This window comes from Myxocyprinus asiaticus, chromosome 2 (assembly GCF_019703515.2).
Source record: "Myxocyprinus asiaticus isolate MX2 ecotype Aquarium Trade chromosome 2, UBuf_Myxa_2, whole genome shotgun sequence".
Lineage (NCBI taxonomy): Eukaryota > Metazoa > Chordata > Actinopteri > Cypriniformes > Catostomidae > Myxocyprinus > Myxocyprinus asiaticus.
This window is the reverse complement of record NC_059345.1, coordinates 49,932,137-49,955,630: the sequence shown is the minus strand read 5'-3', so window position 1 is coordinate 49,955,630 and position 23,494 is coordinate 49,932,137. Positions and strand designations below refer to the sequence as shown.

Genomic DNA, 23,494 nt, shown 5'->3' with positions numbered 1-23,494 from the left:
TTCAAACCAGTCTGGCCATTCTCTGTTGACCTCTCTCATCAACAAGGGGTTTCCATCCACTGAACTGTCACTTACTGGATGTTTTTTGTTTTTGGCACCATTCTGAGTAAACTCTAGAGACTGTTGTGTGTGAAAATCCCAGGAGATCAGCAGTTATAGAAATACTCAAACCAGCCCATCTGGCACCAACAATCATGCCACGCTCCAAATCACTGCGATCATCCCCCCCCATTCTGATGGTTGATGTGAACATTAAACACTGAAGCTCCTGACCTGTATCTGCATGATTTTATGGACTGCACTGCTGCCACACGAATGGCTGATTAGATAATCGCATGGATGATTGTTGGTGCCAGACAAGCTGGTTTGAGTATTTCTGTAACTGCTGATCTCCTGGGATTTTCACACACAACAGTCTCTAGAATTTACTCAGAATATTAGGCAGGTGGTTTCAATGTTGTGGCTGATTGGTGTATATATATATATATATATATATATATATATATATGCTGCCATATTACTTTAAGATAAAGATTGTGAGTTCATGCCAAACTTTATAAAGTTACATGTCCTTAGTATTTGCAGGTATCCATTTTCAATATTTTTCTCCCCAGCCTCTAAAATGTTTGTCTCCCCCACAATACAAAAGCCTTTTTAGGGTTATTTTCAATGCTTACAGGCCTATTATTTTGTATAGTTCATGCTGCGAGAATTTGCTTTCTGACTTTAAAAATCATGAAAAATTAAAAGGCTTGATTGTTTGACAGCTTCTTCCCCCAAGCAATCAGACTTCTGAACTCTTGATCTCCCACGATCAAATACATCAGCACTGCACTTTATTACTCTTATATCTCACACCAGACTGTCATAAATTATATTATTATTATATTATATTCTCTCTGAACAACTTACTATCAACTGACAGCCTGAATGTCAATACAGTACAATACTGTACATTCTATATATACTATATATACTTTTTATATATTTTTATTTTTATTGAATAATGTGTATCTATATTGTGCGTATTGTATACTGTACAGTGTATGTTATTATTTGTATATTGTTGAGTGTAATTACGTGTATATTAGATTTTAAATTGTGTTGTAAATCTGATGTTTATTGTAAATTAATATATGTCTCATCACTGTCAAGACTGCTATGTTGATCGGAACTGCACCCAAGAATTTCACACACCATTGCACTTGTGTATATGGCTGTGTGACAATAAAGTGATTTGATTTGATTTGATTTGATTGATTTAAAAATCCTCCGGAGGTCTTGATCAAAGCAAATGTGGGTGATTAACGCACCATGATGTGCTAAAAATAGCTTTTGTTAAGATGAAGGCTTCTTAACAGATTCAGAATTCTCCGATTTCGACAAACTACAATTTTGGACACATTAGAAGCTAAAAGAAGGCATAAAAATTAACTTTTGTCACCAAATGGAGATGGTGTTTTTGAGACCTTGGTTGCGTCCGAAAACTGCAAAATGCTGCCTTGGGAGGCTGTGTACGAAGGCAGGATGAAAATAAGGTGCTTTTCAACCTGTTCTTAACTTTCATTCAAGTTAAAACGCTGTTAAGCCATTAACTGATTAGGCAGCAGAGCAGCAAGTAAGATGCCTCGTTTTCGGTTGAAGACAACATCTACGGAGTTTATTTTAGTGGCAACGATTGTAGTTACTTGTATCAGCCACGGGGTGTCAGCAACTCATAGCAAACTATTACACGAATGCGCAGCGGGCACATGCTACCTTAGGAGGCAGTATACGGCAATATGCAGTATATGAGGTGGGAAGGCATGAAGGCAACTGAAGCAGATCTGAAATCCATGATGACTGACTAGGCAGCAAGGTCCTAATCGTTTTTAAAAGGAATTTTTCAAACATATTTTAAACTTTCAGGGTGATCTAATTATTTAAGAACCATATATTCAATTTAAAGAGAAATGTTGTTATTATAAATACCTAAACAGTGTAAACACGTAGAGTTAAAATGCAAGGCTGCACTGGACACTACATTTAAGCGGCCACGTTTGTGTGCAGCGATATTATCATTAACTTTTCCGTTGCTATAATAAGACACTATATTATATACAGTATAATGGGGGGGGGGGGATTCTCCATGAGCTATGCCATTACGTCGAGCCTTTAATCGTGGTTAAACATGAGTAAAATGATTAAAATCACTCGCTTAATCATTATTCAAATGAGAGACATATATCACACTCAATGGGCGTTTAAACGCATTCTCATCGTCCAACAGTGATGAGTATCGCTTCTTTAGCTCGCCGGTGAGCCTGACGTCATCCACGCGTCATCGCGTCGGTGGAGGTTCGCGCGCAATTAGGTTGACTCCGCCCAGGGTATCAGAAAATTGGCGTTTTGCTCTCAATTCTGATAAAACGCATAGATTTATATTTATCATTTAGATTTAGGTGTTCAATTTAAATTTAAAGTTTATTATTTTTTAAATATAATATAACCAAATTCTACGTTTTTGAAGTTTGGTATTTGACAACATATGGTTTTCCATATTTGTTCGAGCTAAAAGTATTTAGCAGTTCTATAGACTACAGCATAGGCTATAAAGTTCAACATTTGCGCCACAGAATGTTTTTACTATTGGAGCAAAAAAATACAAATAAATAAATTAGGGTGAAGTAGCCTACATGCAATATTTATTTACAAAAAAATAATTCAAAAGTTCAAGTTTTATCAAATTTTTGCTATATAATTGTTTTTAATTTTTTTTATTTATTTTTTATTTATTTATTTATTTTTTGTCTGGTAAACAAGTGAACACAATACAACCACACTTGCGTACATTCAGGAAAGTGTCAACTATATTATTTAACCCTTAAACGCATACCTCGTGTCTTTAGTGACCCCAGACCTCATTCCACCACCTGTACCTCATCCATTTTTTTTGCAGTTGTGCCCACACCTCATTAGTATTCTTCAGTCTATGTCTTATTAATAGTGTGACACAGGAAAAAAATGCCAAAATTGCAAAAATGAAAATTTTGTAATAATGGTTTAAGTACCAAAAGTGTAAAAAATCTCTAGAGACCCAAGGTGTGTGTAAGAGTGACTTTTTATTTTTTTTTTATTTATTTTTTTTTTTGCTCTTCCATAAATTATATTTGTTATAATTATTTCATATCTATTTAAGTTTATTTTCACAGGATATCTATTTTCTTGTTTGTTTGTTTATTACAAGAAAAATTAGCACTATATTCATACAAATAAACTATATCATGTTGACTTTCTGTGCAACAATGAATTATCAACAATGGTGAATTATCAGTATTTCATATGCATATGCACATAAATAATATACTTGTTATTTCTTATTCAAGGTGGCACTGATGTTTCAGTGATTGTTATTTGACGTAGAAACAACATTGAAGTAAACTATAGCAAGTACAACACATGAACAGTATGATATGACTAGTGTCATTTGGGTGTACTGCTGAAATAATGTAAGTTGTGCATCTTATTTAGACTCAACAAGTGCAATACATATACGATACACATAAGCTACACATAAGCTACACACACATTACACATGTGTAGCTCAATATGTGTTTAACAGCCAGTGGCATCTCATGAAATTTCAGTGTGAAAATAATGAATACTGTTCTTGATTTGTCTTGATTTTTTGCATTATGTCTTTAACTTGTGAAAAATAAAGCATCAAAATATATCAAAATATATTTTATTTGATTCTTTTCTAATTGTCTTATTCTAATTAAATATTTTTACATTTTGACACTATCTGGGCATTTTGTAGATCCATTTCAGTTAGATATAAGTGCCGTGTCTCTAAAGATCTGAATATGTAAGAGTGTTTGGGGAAATTACCATGCATTTAAGGGTTAAGGTAGATTTGAACCGAAACAGGGGTATTTTTCATAAATGTTAGGTCGGGGCAAGTTGTAACGTGTTACAATATTCAAAACAAATATAGTTACAATATATGTTGGCAAAAACAATGGTTTTATATTTCTGTAGGTTAGCTACATTTTACATGGTTGTTTAAGGAATTGTTTTGTGTTTTATAATTGTTTTCTGTTTAAATGTTGCTGTTTAATGGTTCCACAGTGACAACTTACCCCATAAGATTTTACAAACACACTAAGGTTTTCATTTCCCCCCCACTGGTCAATAACGGGGGAAATGTTCAATAGTTCTTTTATAGCCAAGACTTGTAAGAAATCTGGCAATACATAGATAAACCAAAGCATCTATATCCTTTGTTTTAAATAGATTATTCTAAATAAGACAGCTTTGTTATATCGATGTTGCTCTCTCTATGTTCTATATAAATTACACTTTAAACATCAGTAATTACATATCCCGGTTTATACAAATTTAACATTATTATTATTATTATTATTATTATTATTACTTTAAAAAAAAAAATAGCTTATTTCTTGGTATTCGTGGATGGGCCGTAATTTTCGCACTCTGGTTTTCCAAATGCACTACTCGAAGGGGAAGGTGACAGTGCTGATGCTGGTGGGGGGTTTATTACACAGGGAGAGGTGTCCATCTAGCCAATCGGAGGCCTTTGCTCGTACAAACCCTGGGCTTTAACCACCGGCACCGATATAAACAGACTACAAACAACAAGTACCAAACAAACGTCGCTTTCCGTCTCCACGCACTGAGTTTTAAAGGCACCATGGCAAACGTGGACATATCTAACAATCCGGAGCGTCATGTTGCACGGAGAACCTTTCCCCTTCTCGCCCGGACAAGGGTTTGTCGCAACCTTTTCGGACCCGTAGACCACGAGGAACTGCACTGTGAAATGAAACTCAAACTGCAGGAGATCTCCGAGCGAGACCAGAGCCGGTGGAATTTTAACTTTGAGACCAACTCGCCATTGCCTGGAGATTACGAATGGGAAGCGATATCACAGGACAGTTTGCCATTTTTCTATAAGGATACAATGCAAAATAAGAGAGCGCGGGCCGCGGTGTCTGCGAATGCAACAGAAGATGCATCCGTCGTTGACTGGGGATTTCATGCGATATCGATAACGGATAGCGGTCCGGTTCAAGAATCTGCCGACATGCCGAGTCGATCCAACGAGCTTAACCAGGAGAATCACTCCGGTGCTCTCAACTCAAGACCTGCTCCCTCTGTATTCGTAAGAAATAGACGAAAAAGAACATTCACGCCAGAGTCCTCCAGAAACAGCCCACCTCCAATTACAGGTAAATACCCTACAACTGCATTTACATGTCTCAGCTTTTTCAAATGGGTTTCATTTTAATGTAAACTGCATGTCTAACAGCAGATCATGATTTGCCATCAGACTTCTTCCCGAAGAGAAAAAGGACCCTGGAGTCCAAGCAGGATGAACGCACATCCGCCAGCCGCGAAGTAACGCCACGTAAAACAATAAGATGGTACGTATAGGCTATCAAATATTGTGATTTTCCTTTTTTAGTAGTGATCGTTTTGTCTGTATTTTTCTGATGACGCGAAATGTCGTGATCATTTCTCAAGAGTTGAATTAACATTTTAACGTCTATGTCAAATGCTTGTTTCTTTGGGGTGGAATTTATTTTATTTTATTTATTTTTTTTAATTTTGTGTCATTTTATTTGCTTTACAGATGTTTGCACTCCACTGAAAATACAGCAGTCCACCTGAGTTTATCTGCAGAGCGGATGAAAGGAAACGATTAAGTGGACGAAACTTGAACTCAGATGCATGCAGCAATAAGAGACTTTGTTGAAGTGTTACAGTATCTAAACGGTGCAATTTTATATTTATTTTGTTTTAATTGTGTAGAGAGCTAGGCCACACTGCTCTAAATAGACTAGAATTTTCTTCTTTTGAAATATTCTACTAACTTATTTTATTTATGTTTCATTGATAGTTTGTTACACTTTATTATTTACAGCTATTGTTATTGATTTGATTATTTCGCCCATATTTTATGTTGTGTTTAATTTGCAGCATCATGTAAAGAATATTTTTGAGCCGTGTTTCGAAAATATATTCTGTAGCTCGCATTGTATCTTTGAATCAAAATGTAAATTAAATTATATTTTTGCTAACCTGGTCGTATTCACTTGTGTTTGTGTATGTACTCTTACAGTACATTTCAACACAGAGAGGCATGAGATAATGGATGGGATGTGGGTAAACGACAGAAAAATGTTTGCCCAACACTTTTGGGGCGTCAGCATTTTGCCGGTGACAAAAAGTGTAAAGTTTGGCCTCTAAACGGGACGGCCTCAGCTGTTCCGCCCTCAGTGTTTGTGGGGAGGGATATGCGGGCAGCTGCGTGCTATAGGGAGGATTTAAATGCCATTTTCTTTCCATTATGAAGGAGGCAGGTGCCCTTGGAACCCCGCTTTGTCCACATAAGACCTTCATTTTCAGCACCCTCTCAGCTATCCCGCTAATGAAACACTTACCAAGACTTGAACAAAATGGGCTCCTTCTATTTACACGCCAACCACCTGCCTCCCCTCCCCCTACCTACACACTATCAGTGAATAACATTTACTATAGATATACCACCACACGCCAAATCTTTAATGTCACTGAGCCAGGGGGAAAGCGTATGGAAAATGAGACAAGAACAAAAAGATACATCAAATATATTGAACAAAATGAAATGTAATTGTGCTCAAAATCTAGGTATATGTAACTTTGATATCAATACAATATATATATATATATATTTTTGGTTGACAAAATACATTTCGTTTCATTTGGTTGTTGAGTAGCCATATGTCTACTTGCTCATATTAATAGCTCTTAAATGATGTCATTGCCTCCGTCAATGTAGTATCCATCAAGTTTTACTTTAGGCTAACGAATAACAGCAATCACAATTACATGTCAAGTAATGGTGACTTTCAACCAGTCACATATCAACCAGCTACAACAAAACAACAACAAGAGTCATAAGAAATAAATCTAGGCTATATTTATTTCTTAATAACAATTAATATATTTCTCCGCAAGTTCCCTTGCGAACATACATCATTTCTTCAAGCACAAGGGCTTATTGGTGTCCCACAGAGCAGCAATTTTGTACTTGATAATTTTGAGTAAGTTGTACTTGAAGCCAAAAGTTTAAAAACGTATACATTTGAATTATGATTCCAAAATGTGACATTTCAAGTACTGTTTAATTAGGAACACTTGATTATTAACAAAGTCTTTCTAGCAAGTCAGTCCACTGTCGGCCATCTTTGGAACACTCTCGGGAGGCTATTTCCAGTCATATCTACTTAAATGGAGAAAGACCAAAATCTCAGAAATGGTTGGTCAAGATTACGATGAAAGAGCATATTTTAAATCAGCAGCAAAATCTGACATACTGGTATCCAGGGCCATAGCAAGGAATTCTGGGACCCCTGACTGTATTTTGCTCTGGGCCCCTTTCATATGAAAATATACAGTTTAAAATTTGTTGTGGGCCCTCCCTGGACCTACGAGTCCCTAGAATCGTTATCACCTTTCACCCCATTAGCTACGGCCCTCCTGGTATCATAAATTGTGATTCTTTACCTCATGCTAAAAAAAATAAATAAATGAAAAATAGTTAATACGCATGCGCGTTCTCAAGTTGATTGACAGGTGATGTCTGTATCTTAAAGGTGATTTGGCTCTTTTACCTGTAATGCGGGACTTCCTTTCTACATCCGTTGAGTGTTGGGCGCTCCAATTATCCCATTAGTTTTAATAGAAGTGGCCTGTCTCTCCTAAATAAATAGTCTCTGTTATTAATTTTAGTTTTAGAGGGTAACGTAACTTAATTAAAACTAGTAAGTTTTAATTACAAAGGACAGTTCGGACTGCTGAGAGGATTATTGGTTGCCCCCTGCCACCCCTTCAAGAACTGTACACTTCCAGGGTGAGGAAAAAGGCTGGAAAAATCACTCTGGACCCCACTCACCCAGCCCACTATCTTTTTGAACTGTTGATTTCTGGCCGACGCTTCAGAGCTCTGAGCACCAGAACCGTCAGTCACTGGAACAGATTTTTCCCTCAGGCTATCCATCTCATGAACAGTTAAATTGCCCCATTGAGCAATAATTAATGTGCAATATACAGCTTAGTTTTTTTTATATTATCCAACACATCTTATCTCTTCTGCCATTACATTCCCTTGCACTATCTGTATATAACATATTTGTATTTAGATTTGTACTATGTATGTGTGTGTGTGTGTGTATGTATGTATGTATGAATATATATATATATATATATGTGTGTGTGTGTGTGTGTGTGTGTGTGTATGTGTGTGTGTGTATGTGTATGTATGTATGTATGTATATATATATATATATATATATATATATATATATATATATATATATATATATATATATATATATTATATATGTGTGTGTGTGTATGTATGTATATATATTCATATATGTGTATATGTGTATGTGTTTGTGTGTATGTGTGTGTGTATGTATGTATGTGTGTGTGTGTGTGTGTGTATATATTTATGTATATATATATATATATATATATGTGTGTATATATATATATATATATATATATATATATATATATATATATATATATATATATATATATATATATATATATATATATATATATATTGTCTATTGTGTATTCTATATATACTTTCTTTTCAATATTTATCTATTTTTTATTCAATTTTAATATATTTTTTAAAAGTCTTGTTGCTGTTTTGTATTGTTGTACACTGGAAGCTTCTGTCACCAAGACAAATTCCTTGTGTGTGTAAATTCCTTGTGTGTGTAAACATACTTGGCAATAAAGCTCATTCTGATTCTGATTCTGAAGAATAGTCAAAATAAAGCTTAAGTTGAGTCAACTATTTTTTTATTTGTATTAATTTGATACAACTAGTATTTACAAGTGTAGCCTAATACTGTTAGGAACAATCACAGGCGTGTAATTAAAGCAGGCCTACACTGTAACAAGGTTTTAAAAAGTGCTCCACGCAGTATCATTTAAGTTAACTAGTTTTGTTCAGTCAAAATTATTAGCTTATTTAATATGACGGAAATCAGCCTGACCACGTTAGGTTACACCAATGAAAGCAACTTGTATATATCAAACCAAATAAATCTCAGTGTAAAAACTGCAGATCACTTTCTCTACAGTGTAATACTCTTTGGAACTATGATCATAATAAACCGGGAAGGGCTGATAAAATAAGATTATATGCACAATTAACTAATTTTACATACTCCCAAATATTTCCTCTAATTTCGTTTAGAGTATAGTGAAAAGTGCCAGTGATTCTCCAGATATAGCCTTTCTTTAAAGGAGTTCCCATTTCCATGACCATCTGGCACCAAAAAAAAAAAAAAAAAAAAAAAGGCGAAATGGAACAAAGGAAGCTAAAGGCGTAAGGCGAAGCGAGTGCCATCGCATTCACCTGCAAATGAGGCTTTGTGCTCTAACAGAAGCACTCGGTGCTCACAAATCCTGTCTGGTTTTGTTTCTAGTCCGTATCTAGTCGTGTGCAAGAAAACAGAGATACTCCAATCCGTCAGCCTGTCTTGTCATGCCAGCGACTGAACACAATTCAGCAATTCAGACGATGAAACAAATTTAACGCAGAAAAGATTGTTGGGTAGCACAATATAGAGTAAACATCGTCTATGCATGTACATATAATTAACTACAATTGTAATAACACTAACGAAGGCTTTTTTTTTTAGAAGCAGGCATTCAAAATAAATAGGTCTACATAGTAAGCATGCGAAAGCAATTTGACATCACATTAAACATTATCAAGCAGTTTAAACTGCTTCGATTGATCTAAACGACTTTTTTTTTGCGTTCCGTTTGTTAAATAGTTTTGTATCAAATGTGGTATTGCGTTTGCGAAAGCTGCATCTCCATGTAACTATACAGCATCGATCATTGGCCAAATGTTATTAGACACCACGTCCTGTACTACCCCTCATAATTATTAATGAAAAACGATTTTAATAAACGTAATTGTCCGATTTGTAATGTGAGGACATTGGATCCCCCAGGGTTTAAATGGGACCTCATTATTTGGGCTTTTACACTAAAATCATTATGTCCAGATTGTCAGGGTTTCCAATATGTTCGGTTATAGCTCAGCTGGGTTTCTGAGAAAATGGATTACCTCGTCAGGCTCATGGGACCTCCACTTTTATCAGGAAATCCCAGCGAGACACATTCATTCAGCCCATACAATCTGTCCAATTTGAGATTTTGACTCCTTTTCTGTGCAATGATGTAAATGCAAACTTCTGAATATAAGAACTGCATTAGCACACACTATAAGTATTGCTGATAAAAACATAAATATGATAACTGTTGAGTAGTTCATTTATCAGAGCCAGTTCTAAAGAATGTTTTTTCTAACTTTCCCCCCAAAACTTTTATCCAAAAAAAAAAAAAAAAAAAAAAAAAGAGTCAAACTAGAACTGGCAACATATATATAACAAAGTGTCAGTTTTAAAATAATATTAAAAATGAAAATCAAATACAGACACGTTTTTACTTTCCATTGCTATTCATTGATTTATTTATTTTTCTACAACAAGGAAATGACCCTCCCAACATCGCTATTCCCTCTTTCACATAAACACCTGCAATCTTTGTTTTATAGCCCTTTCCAATTCTGAGCTGCTTCTCTTTCTCTCAAAAACCCCATAAAACTAGTGGCGGCACTGACAAGCTGTGTCTTCAAGGCTGGATACACCTCTATGGGTTCACTAGCTTGAATTAATGGCATTTGGTCCCAAAGTTTGCTCAGTAGTCTCAGAGACAGTGACAGCAGTACATCCTTTTAAACGAATAACAAAGGCTTATCATTTATCTGCTGGCATATGGGCCCGACCCCTCTGTTGCAGGCCTGCTCTCTGTTTTGCTTGCCAATACTGTTGTCCTGTTGATTCCATTGTTGTCCTACCATGAGGAGGTATATTTTAAAGAGTAGAAAGCACTCTTCTTATTCCTCTTCCCATTTGGGACTTTAGTCTACTTATGGTTGACCATTTATAAGTGGCATGGTATGTCTGGTTATTTCAATTAAAGATTAAGTCAGCATTAACGGTTATGAGTGAATGGATATCCTGGTTTGCTACTTTGCCTTTCCTGGTGCATAATCCTTAGAACTCAATTATAATGGTAAGTCAAGAAAGACAAAATTGTCATGCTTTTCAGGAGCGTATGTGATGGAATGTCGGATTTGTTGCACATATTACAGGTGACAATGGCCCATATGAGATGCTGTGCGTGAACAAAGGCAGAGTGGACAGCCGTGTTCCTGCCCAAGATAAGGCCAGAGGGTGCACATGTTGTCATCCCCATAGCAACAACGCCCCTCACCCCTGAGAGCAAATGTATTGTCATAAGATCAGAGGTCACAGTGCTCCCCATATGGTCGTGTGCTGCATAAGTCATTGATCTGTCGGTATACTCTAAAGGAATTATGAAAGCGTCACTGAAAGACTTTTAGAAAAAGGGTAGCAACTGCTCCTGAATGCCATAAATGCCTCCACACAAGCATAAATAGCACCATTCTGGTCTGATGGTGCAGGTAAAGAGCGGAAACCTGGGTTGCCCACACACTTGTGTTTGAATACTGAAGATGTTTGACCCCTTGGAAACATGGGGAAAATGAAAGCACCGCAAACAGGAGACGGAAGGGACCGACAAGTTATTTATTCAGGATAAAACCAGAATTTTTTTTTGCCAGTATTGCATCTTTGCCAAAGTGAATAAACAAAACAAAAACAGTACTTTATAAAAATCACAGTTTGGATGAAACTGTTTACTGGAGAATTGAATCAGTAGTATTGCTTGAAAGATATGATACTTAAAAAAATCACATTCATATTTGTACATCTGTGAATTGACATAAATATAAACTTAATTTGGAGGACAGAGGTAAGTGAAAAGAAGCTGAATTCAATATATTATTCACAGATCTATACTCCTCTAAACAGTTTATTAGCATTTTATAAACAGGATCGGATATTTTGTTCCTGTCAATTTTCAGTAGTATTCATTGACCCAATAAAAACGTCAATTCATTACACTTCAGAATAATGTGTTCTTTGTAACATTCGTATATAGAGGGTAGAGGGCAAACTAGTCACAAAATTATATTTTCCAGGACTCAACAGTAAGGATTTTTTTTTTCTGCTAGCCCTGTCAGGCCAGTAGTTCAGATTTTACTTGCCCTGCCAACATTTTCACTGGCCTCTCCACAATATATATATATATATATATATTTTTTTTCTTTTCTTTTTTTTTTTTTTTTCTAATGTACTGTATATGTGTGCCAGGAATAATATTTTTCATTAAAGTTAAGTTTTCTTTACCAAAAACTAGCTTTGCTGGAAAACAATATACAAATCAAAACATTAATGACTGGTTTATAATTTTCATCCCATTCTAACGCTTCTAAGACTCTCACAATGCTGCTAAAACTGAATAGAACAATACTCAGTATATCGATAATTTATAATAATAATAATAATAAAAACAACAGTAAGATCAGCGAATGCAATATTTAGTGACATTGCAGCACTGGCCTAACAGGGCAAGTGGCAGTTCCATCAACTGGCCCGAAACTCTCTCACACTGGCCCTGGGCCAGCGGGACATCCTTATTGTTGAGCCCAGTATTCTCTTCTTTTTTTTTCTTCTTTTTAAAAAAAAAAAATAAAAATAAAAGGAAAGCATCAATTGGATAATACCAAAAAGCCAACATAATACTTACATAATTGTATGCTAAAATATGTATACATGCCTTGTTGCTTTAGAAGGAATCCAACTGTCCAACAAAATTACAGTAAAATCAATAGGATTATTTGGTACATTCTCTGGACAGCCAACTCTGAACCTGAGATGAGCTTTATTCATATGTTCCTATACCCAAAATAAAACCTTCTTTATTAATTCAAGCCAAAACTGAGCCAGTATCAGGCACTTTGTGATTTTGTAGAACTTAAGTCACTCAGCTGTCCTCACGGGAGAGGTTAAAGGTCTCTGTGGAGAGTTGCTGGTAGCAAGTTAGGCTGTCCTGCCTGTCTGGCACTGTCAGGCCCTGGTTTTCTGATTGTCTGTGGATGCTGCCACCCCGTTCCTGCCGTCTGGCTAAATCCGACTCTCTCTCTCTCACCAACAGGAGGTTCAGAGACTCAGCAATGCGGTTGAGTGTCATGTCCATGTGTGTGATCTGTGGAGAAACGAGTGTGTGACAACATTGTCTAAAATAACATAGTTACAGTGCCTGCATAATTACATATGTCATAAACTTCAGACAATCTGCCAATACCAAACATAAAAGAACAAATGATAAAATGTCCCATCTGTATAAATGGACTAGCAAAGGCAAACACATCAACTCTTCTATATATTGTGAATGGGATTAGGCAACATGAATTGGTTTGATCAAAGAGATGATGATGAATAGTCTAAAGAGTTTCGGCTAAATAAAACGATCAGGCCATTCTGATTTGTTTAAACTGAAGGGTGATTTCACATAATTTTGTTGAGTGCAAAAAAAGACTATTTAGCAGAGATGGGCCACTTCTATTAAAATTAATGGGACAAACTGAGCTCCCAATGGTCAATGGATGTAGAAAGGAAGTCCCGCCTTACAGGTAAAAGAGTCAATCACCTTTTAGATACAGACCTCGCCTGTCGAGAATGGGCATGTGCATTATCTATATGATATTTCGTTTATAAAGAAGATAAGATAAAACAAAGATAAAATGTAATTTTTTTTAGCATTATCTGAGGTAAGGAAGCACAATTCATGGTTCCATTGTTGTCAGATTTGACTGCAGATTTGAAATATGTTCTTTGGTCATAATCTTGACCAATTGTTTTGGAGATTTCAGTGTTCCCCCATTCACGTAGATAGTTGCTGCACTTTCATGACTGGAAATAGCTTCTCAAGAGCGTTCCAAAGATGGCCGCCAGTGGACTGACTTGCTAGAAAGACTTTGGTGCAAATCTATCCTCTCAGGACTCCACTAACTTATCATTAAGTATTTAGTCCATATATGAACTATTTAAAGTCATGGCAGAGCAATTGTCTATGTGCCTGAAGAAGTCATGCAGGGATTGTTGTTTTAAATATTTAAGGGATTCTTGTTTGAGAGGAAGAAAATTATCAGACGCATACTTGCAATTCTTCTACAGTTGGGGAGGCAAATGTCATGAGGTTCTTTCCTCTGGGTTTAAGCTAAGTGATGTGTGGAGCCAGGGCTGTCTACACCCCATTAGAAATAACCAGACGAGTGTCTCCTTGGTGAACCACAGTTTACACAATGATAGTGCCACCACAGTCACACACAAACACATGTACACATGCACAAATACACAGATTTCAGCATGTAAACATATAGTCACTCCCCATGTAGAGAGGCATGCAAATATGCACACTGTTATACAAAGAGGGGGAAAAAAAACTTGCGTGGAAACTTAAAGCAATTAGATGTGACCAAGCACACATGATCCATAACTAGCATGTTACATCCATCCTAAAAAATCACGTAAAAGCTTGTTGTAATCCTAGAAAAGGTAACATTTACAGCTTTGTCCTTACAAATCATGGAACGATTATCTATCAAAACTAAAACTATAAAGAGCCATAAATGATGTTCATTTTTTTCTTGCCTGAATATACATGTTGTATAAATGTATTTGATTTTTGTTACTTAGTTTAAAAATTTTAATGGAATATCAAAAATACATTTTTCTGTCCTAAATCAGAAAAGGACGCATGGAAGCAGAATACGGTGCTAACAGTACACTGATGAGTTGCTTAGGCGGGTGTTTGCAAAAAAAGTTAAGGCTATTTGTTCCTGTTTATGCTAGACACTGCCTGCTTCCTGTTTACCACAGAATTATGGGAAAAAGAATGACACTGTAAGGGGCAGGGCATCCTGTCCTAACTGAATGCTGTCAACACAGAATCTACAACAAATGGCAAGTAGATTCAAACAGTTTCATACAGACAAAAGTCAAACACTGTGCTTCCCACTGGTTTTGCACAGGGAAATGTGGCTTCTCAGTACATCAAGTACTATCGCCACAGAAAGATGCCTGGCACAATAAATGAGATCAATGAAATCTACAGTCTTCTACGTTTTCACTATTTCAGTAAAATAGTATCATACTATGGCTGCACAATTAATCGTAAAAATAATCGAGATTACAGCTGTTGCAAATAACTAATTGTGAAAAGTGTCAAATTACAGTATTTCATTTAGATCTAGTGCAGATGCATCAAATCTTTCAATATAAAACTTTTTTTTTTTTTTTTTGTGGTGCCTGAGCATTGTAACTAGGGCTGTCAATCGATTACAATTTTTAATTATAAATAGTTATATTTAAAGCTGCCCTATGTACGATTTTTTTGGTTATAAATGAACAAATTGTCATTACTGATTAAGTACATAAACAATCATTGTTCAAAACAATGTCCTTACCTTACCCCGGATTTATTTCGGTAAGCCTATAAACATTTTTATTTTTATTTTGAACTGTTGGGTCGGATTTGGTGCGAAATCGCTGGGTTATGTCGTTCCTCTTTGCGTCATGACGTTATGTCCGTAAACACAGGAAAAAGTGCCAGCTGAGGACACTGTTCAACTCAGTTCAGAACAGCATCGCTGCAGTCTGGATGGATGTTTATCTGTTATCCGTTTGGCGAAGTTGTTTACCTGCTATAATGCTTGGAATTGGATACAGTATGTTGTGTTGAATCGAGCATTACTCGTGTTTACCGATCGCAATCCATTGTCAGGGGAAGTTACTGTGCATGTTTACTAATACATATGACTTCTGAAATTGACTCCTTGTACATATTATTTTCATGTTTAATAAAGTAGGTTTTATCCCCATTATTGCTCGTTTTATGTTTTTAGTTTACAGTGTTATTAGGCCTACAGTTTCACTTGCTTTATCAACTGCCGTGTTTTTTCAGTTTTTTGTTTTAGTCACAGTTTTCTTTTGACAAAAATGTCCTTAAAAATAGGCAGTATTTCATCATGTCATATTCATTAGTTTTAGTCAGTTTTACAAAAATGACATAAAATTTTAATCAACGAAAATAATATATTTTACTTGATGGTGTGCAAAATGGACAAAAATTGTCAAACTGTAACATACCAAACTTTAATCAAATCAAATATCAAATATTTAATTAAATATTTAATAATCTTCATGATGCGCCTTTTTCATCAAACGTTTTCTTCATTGATTTCGTTGAAAAGATTAATAATGTAAAAATAATTAAGTCTTACATTGAACTCGAATCAGCAGTATCACGAGTTTCACCTCTTAAATTGATAATACAATACAATACAAACATTAATAGTATATAAAACACTTGAATAATCATATTAAAATATACTTGCATCTGGTGGTGAGTCCCCTTTTCTCTATGTAAAAGTGTGTAGAGTGTAGTGTCAGAAAAGTGTACAATTCATTCATTCAAAATATGTAAATAAGAGTGTTGTTTATCTTCATTAAAGCAAGAAATATTTCATTTTTAAATGTTTAATCGTATAATATATTTATATCAACATGAAAATAGCATGTTATAACTCTAGCTCTAAATATCTCTCAGTCATTATTACACAAAGCCGATGTCCAGGTAACCTCAAATCATGAGATTCATCTGCCAGAAGAGCAGTGTCGAAAGGGACATAATGTCTTCTTCCGCAAATTGCTTGGAATTTTAAATTTCAACCACAGATATTGCTAGATAGCACAAAGTTACATAGTGCAGCTTTAATTATATTTAATTAGAATCAGAATCAGAATTAGCTTTATTGCCAAGTGTTCTCACGTACATAAGGATTTTCTTTTTTTTGGTGATAGAAGAAACAAGTCCACACAGAACATTACAGTGAGACACAATATAAAACAAGGTAAGAGTATAAATAGACATACAAATAATAGGACATTTAACAGAATGGCGTATGTACATGTGCAAGTTGTAATATATGTGCAAGGGGTATGTACAGTTATTGAATTAAATATGTGTATTTACATATGTACATGAGATATATTTACATTATTGCACCATGGGGGACAATGTGACAAAACCCCAGGATTGCAGCTAAATCGGTGCTTGCTATGGTTGGCCATGCTCATTAATTATGAGCAATTTTGTGACATGATTTGAGCCACATAACAGTTCAGCGACGTGATCTGATATTATCGCCACATAATCTTGTAGTGTGAGTGATGCAGTGACAATGGCGAACTGCTCCAGCCAATCACATCTTATCATGCATCTTTGGACAGGAATGAAAAGCCACAATTTGATCATAATTGTGTTTTATTAAATATATGGTCTGAGCACTCTACTTGACATTGTGTTGTTTTATTTACCTCCAACTTTTTTTTACAAAACAGACACAGACATCCTGCCTATGTCTTCCCAATCATTGTTTCTGCCATATTTGCTTTTTTCATCTCTCCATTTGTTTTTCAGACAAAATCAGTACACAAAAAATTTGGACAGCGAGCTGATCATAACCATTTATTTTGGGAAAAACTTGTGTGATTTATGTGAGAAAACGTTTTGTTCACTGTTGGCCCGGGATGCCTCTTGGCAAAAGATATTGTAACTTGTGCACCTTGTCTGGGATCTGTAGTATGTGCGCTGCTAAGACAAGAAGATGACAGATGACAAGAAACCTTGTTGTTTAATGTGATTCAGGTAGTCATGTAGTGAGAGCGTGGCTCTTTAATGTAGTTTGAAACTTAGAAAAACACTTTTAGACATCCCTGCATTCGGAATTGGACGTCCAGCTGTGTTTGAATGCAAGGACGCTATCTCATCTTGTGCTTTCGCTAGTGTCAAGCAAGCCTGAAGGCCAAAGTATACTTCAGTTGTTCGTGTTGCTGATCACTCCGTGCACAGTATGTGTGACGCAAATTTAGTCATCAGCGCAGCCGCGCGGCTTGACCGCGCCCCACCCGGATTTTCTTGACCCGCCGACACGGTCCTTGTCTGTGCATATTGTCGCCGCATGCGCCGGCCATTGACAGTACTAAAAGAGTATCACAAACCATAGTAGTGTGCATGCGTCGAACGCGTTCGTATTCACTCGTGGTCAGAAAAGTATACTTTGGAAGGCAACCCGGTCGGCCGTGCACGATCCGATCTGGAACACAGAACAACAAAGTATACCAGGACCTTGATTGTGGTTTGTTCTCAGCACAGCTGTGCGTTGCATGTACAGCTTGAGTTTTGCTTACTGCCCCCTGCTGAAAACAGGTTTGAATTGCTTGAATTGATGGTAGGAATATTCCTTATTACAGTCGAGGACATGATTAGTTCAGTTTTTAATTGAGTAATTATATAGTTTTTTATGCACTATTTTTTTTTAGATTATTAATCGTGTTGAATTAACGCATTCAATCGACAGCCCTAAATGTAACCAATCACAGATATGTTCATTGTGCAACTAAATGAAGTGGCAAATCAGAGGTGTTCAATTTATATATGTATGTGTCAACCAGTATTGACAACCAGTCCTTCTAAATGAGTTTAATGTAATCTGATCCACACATTTTTTTTGTTTTAAACAGCAAAAAAGATAACATTCCTCTTAAAATGGCCTCAAAACACTCTCATTAAAGATTTTTTTTTTTTTTTTTTTTTTACATTTTCAACAGGGTTTCCATAAAAAGAGACAATTTGCAATTTAGTTAAACATCTACAAGAAACAGAAAGGCAGAGGGAGAAAGAGAGAGAGAGTGTGTGCGCTGTTACGAGTTCATGTCTAGGATGAGATCTGTTTGTAAAAGGATTTATGGCTGGAGTGGCAAATGAACAGGAGCAGAGTGAGTGTTTGTAGAGCTCCTTAATCCTCGTCTTTCTGGGAGGCCAATAGACCTCTTACTTTAGCATGCACACACACAAGCCCGAATGCTGTTCTTTTTAGAGCCTTAACACCCTTATCAGCACACATCACTCACAGAGAATGCTTAAAAAGTCATCAAAAAGTGATGTTTAAGTGAAGGCAGAGAAAAAGAGAGGTTCACTCTTCATCTAGGTTAAGTCTTGATGAATGAAGCTTAGAGATCTTTATCTATGGAGTCTTTGCAGTAAATCTAATTTTGTTGCATGCATTTAGTGGTTATTTCAAGAGCTGGAGCTTGATCTCGTTATACCGATGAATACCTTGTTGGAAGGGCTTGGTTATGACCAATCTTGACCAAATTGATTACTGAAATTCAAGAGTATGTGATATTGTATGAATCCTCAAAAGTTTCTAAAGATAAGGCATGTTATTCCTATACTTTTTATCCCCAGCACAAAAATGCCATAAATCTCCTTCTCAGTAAATTTAGCCAAACTCGAATCTGGCTGTAGCACAAATATTCAAGAGCTTACCTTGTCCTCCATCCTGTTGAGTCTGGAGCCAATAGTGTTCGTGCCTTTGTCTTTCAGGCGCTCTACAGAAGACAAGAACATCGGCAAGTTAAAACATAATAAAATACTCCACAACCATGAATGTGTACTAAGACTACAAGACAACACTAAACAGCAACATTAAAAGCAAAGAAAGGGTCCAATTTGATTTGCTGCACAATAGCAAAACACTGTGGGGGTGGAGGGATAAGCGAGCAGAGAGTGTAATGAATGACCCAGCTTTACCTGAACTTGTCTGGAAGAGAGACGGCTTCCCTAAGGACTGATCCAGCCTGTCAGAGCCAATTGCAGCACATGAAATGTTCATGAACAGAAATGGCAAATGGAATGTGAGAGGAATAGTTAAAGAGATGGATGTACCTAGAACTCCAAAGGTCATCAAATAGTAATCTAAACAGCTATTATTTCAATGAAATTTTATATATGCACAGTCATGCTAAGGTAAACAATTTCCTCATGACTTGCTATCACATGACCTAAATTGAGTTCTCATCTCACCTTCTCTGTAGCTCCTTGATACGCACCATGAGGTTGAGGTGACCCTGAGAATACTGCTCAATTACATCTCTCACATCGTAAGGCTTACGTGCTTGCTGCAGAAACACATACACAAACCAGCTAATGTAATGTACACTCATCAGTAACAGTTTTATTAAAGACCTTTGGATATCAGAAATTATAATTTACCCTCATATTGTTCCAAACCTGTATGACTTTCTTTTCTTCTGTGGAACACAAAAGCAGACGATAAGCCCTGTACACCTGGTATTAAATTAAAATGTTTTTTGGGTAATCAATTTGAAACGGGACAACGCTAAAAACAGGTACAAATGGGGTCCAAAGCTTTTTGAGAATTGTCCACTTCAACCACACTCAGAGGTGGTAAACTTTGTGGCTTTAAAAGGGAATTACCATCCGATCTGAAAATTTGAAAAAGCGAATGTGCATGCACACTTCACGGAACTCCTTTGGTGTGTCTGATATCAATGTGCAGAGACACCGATGTGAAGCACACACATTTAAAGCTCAGTTAATACAGGCACTGTACTAAAATAACTGAGAATTCTGCTCTAAACATCATGTTTGTGCATAAATTAAATGCAAGTATAAATAAGAACGACTGTGCAGCATATATTTAGTGCATTATATTTCTTCTTTTACTTTTTTTGTGCTTTATTATCATGCAGTAAATACACTGAACATAATGATTGATGTATGCTGTCATGAAATCAGAGACATTCCCCTCGAAATCCAAACACAAGTGGTCAAAAGAGATGCATATTATGACCAATTTTAAATGGTGATATATCTCACTTCTCCACTTGTGATTAGATCGGCCAAAGTGCATTTTAACACCAAGTGTAAACAGGGCCTTAGGCAGAATGCTAGCCTCAGTCGCCATTCACTTCACTGTATGAAATAAGGTGCCATGAGTGAATGGTGTCTGAGGCTAACATTCTGCCTAACATCTCCTTTTGTGTTCCACAGAAGATCATACTGGTTAAACAACATGAGGGTCAGCAAATGATAACATCATTTTAATTTTTTGGGTGAATTAATCCTTAAATAATGAATCAGTTGGTAGATGTGAGTGAACCCCTTGATCAATGAAGTCGGAAAGAATCAGATCATCACAAAGATGAACTCTCTTAACTTGTGATATTACCAGCCCTAGATCAACGAGCCCAGAGGGCTAAGATTTTCTCTTGATTGTCACCTTTGAAGAAAATGACTCACATCTGCTGACACCAAGCGTACGCTCTGATCAAACAGGTGATGACGCTCTTGGCTGTTTGACTTTACTTGAAGTTACTAACTAACATGTGGAAGATGTGTGAAGCTCAACTTTTGCTACAGAACTTAAGCTCAGTTTGATCAGTGTCAGTAAAATATACAAACATTCACACATCTCTGGCACAAATGAACCAATTCAGGATAAACTTGAGCCATTGAAAGGAGAGTAAACATCAGGCACAGCAAATCTAGCCAGCAGCATCTGACAAACACTCCAAGCGTGTGTTCTACGTCACAAGAGTGTGTGAGAGGAGGGGAGAAGGACAAGAAGAAAATAAGAAGATTGAGGACTGAGGCAAGCAAGTGAAATGAAAGGATGCAGAGAGGATGGGAGGGTAAAGGGAAAAGACAAACAAAGTGCAGTAACGAGTATCAAGTGACGCACAATCGCAAAAAACGGAGAAGAAAGTGTGTAGGACAGCAATTAATGCAATCCTCTGACATTAGCATGTATTTTGGAGGATCCAGCAAGGGCATCTGCTGTGACTGAGAACCAACTTACTCTTCTCAACTTGTTCAACGTCTTCCACTCAAAATGTATAAAAAAACATGTTAATCCCTGATTAGACTCAAAAAACAATCATGCCACAGTCCAAATCACTGAGATCACATTTTTTCCCCATTCTGATGGTTGATGAAAACATTAACTGAAGCTCCTGACCCGTATCTGCATCACAATGATTTTATGAACTGCACTTCTGCCACACAATTGGCTGATTAGATAATCGCATGGATGATTGTTGGTGCCAGACGGGCTGGTTTGAGTATTTCTGTAACTGCTGATCTCCTGGGACTTTCACGCACGACAGTCTCTAGAGTTAACTCTAAAAACAAAAAACATCCAGTGAGCGGCAGTTCTGTGGATGGAAATGCTTTGTTGATGAGAGAAGTCAACAGAGAATGGCCAGACCAGTTCAAACTGACAAAGTCTATGGTTACTCAGATAACCGCTCTGTACAATTGTGGTGAGAAGAATATCATCTCAGAATGCTATTCTGAGATGCAAGTTGGTGCTGTTTTGGCGGCACGAGGGGGACCTACACAATATTAGGCAGGTGGTTTTAATGTTGTGGCTGAAAGTAAATCTCATACCACAATCAAGTAAAACATTTGTCCAAAAAGCATTTATGTTCTTAGTAGTACCATAACATCATACAAACTTCAGATTTGCTGAGAATTTGTTTTTGTTTGCAAATAAAAAAATAATCTTACCTGGAATTTCTTTTTTGCCACAAAGTAGTGCATTCTCTGGATCACACGAATGGCTGCTCTGTGGGAATCACGCAACCTGTGTGTTTATATGTGTGTTGCGATTATTATCAAGATGAGAGAGAAACAGAGAAAGAAACTTTAAGCCACTATTGATTTAAATCAAGATCTGTTGGGTTAGTAACTAAAAAAGTAATCCACTACAAATTACTGATTACTTCTATGAAATTGCAATCAGATTATTGACTTTACAGATTACTTAATTGAAAAATAATCACATTACTAATTAAGTTATTTTCAAAAAAAAAAAAAATAGTTTTTTTTCGCTCAATGGGCCTCATTCAGGAAACATTTGTAAATATTTTAGTAAATTCAGAGTAATTTGCGCATAAAAAGGACCTTCCCAAAAAATTTCCGCCAGATTCACATCATTTTGAAAATATGAAAACTTTCACGAATCTGACAATTTATGTCAGAACGGTTTTACGAACGATTTACACAAAAATTTGTTCTGCTTGTGTTTCATGAATGAGGCCCAATGAATTCAAAATAATGTCTATATTTCCTCCTGGTTTATTTTAGCACACAAGTCACACCCTCAGGACCATGGGTATCTCCCTTACAATGAATAATTAGGGGCCGCACACCTTTCGACTGTCACAGAAACACAAACATGTTTTACATGTATTCTACATAAATACAAATATTTTAGAAATATCTACAAACCCAGTAATGTTCTTAAAAGTAATTAACTTAATTGAAAGTCAGTAACTGTGACCTGATTACAATAATTTAAAATGTAATGTGTTACACTACTTTTTGTATTAAAGAGTAATTCAATTACAGTAATTAATTACTTTGTAATTAGATTACACTCAACACTGATTTAGATTTTATATTAAGTAAACCACATTTTAAAATTACAATACTGCATCACAATATAACTGTGAAAGTACATATTAAGGAAATGATAACTAATCTTATAACATATTTGTTTTTTATAGGATCACAGCAGTGACATCATGCTTTCATAAGACATCCCTAA

The 23,494-nt window shown here is 36.1% G+C and overlaps 2 protein-coding genes across 5 annotated transcripts in view; one reads left to right on the top strand and one right to left on the bottom strand.

The window, feature by feature from the left end:
- Positions 1 to 4,570: 4,570 nt before the first annotated feature.
- On the top strand, positions 4,571 to 6,031 carry LOC127411502 (cyclin-dependent kinase inhibitor 1C-like). Of its 2 annotated transcripts, none has more exons than XM_051647151.1 (3): positions 4,571 to 5,231; positions 5,333 to 5,426; positions 5,636 to 6,031. In XM_051647151.1, coding segments are annotated over exons 1-3 (633 nt in total). In that variant the 5' UTR covers positions 4,571 to 4,693; the 3' UTR covers positions 5,637 to 6,031. The 2 variants fall into 2 exon arrangements, with proteins under 2 accessions (XP_051503111.1, XP_051503101.1); XM_051647141.1 differs by having other exon boundaries at positions 5,312 to 5,426.
- Positions 6,032 to 11,527: 5,496 nt separating this feature from the next.
- Positions 11,528 to 23,494, bottom strand: part of LOC127451449 (potassium voltage-gated channel subfamily KQT member 1-like) — a 56,623-nt gene continuing 44,656 nt past the window's right edge. For 2 of the 3 annotated variants that reach the window (XM_051716174.1, XM_051716181.1), the window contains 5 exons: positions 22,453 to 22,528; positions 19,945 to 20,039; positions 19,672 to 19,718; positions 19,408 to 19,469; positions 11,528 to 13,218 (listed from right to left, as the gene is read on the bottom strand). In XM_051716174.1, coding sequence (XP_051572134.1) covers positions 12,997 to 13,218; positions 19,408 to 19,469; positions 19,672 to 19,718; positions 19,945 to 20,039; positions 22,453 to 22,528 — 502 coding nt within the window. In that variant the 3' untranslated portion in view covers positions 11,528 to 12,996. The remainder of the gene's footprint in view (positions 13,219 to 19,407; positions 19,470 to 19,671; positions 19,719 to 19,944; positions 20,040 to 22,452; positions 22,529 to 23,494) is intronic. The other variant, XM_051716190.1, reaches the window with a different exon arrangement.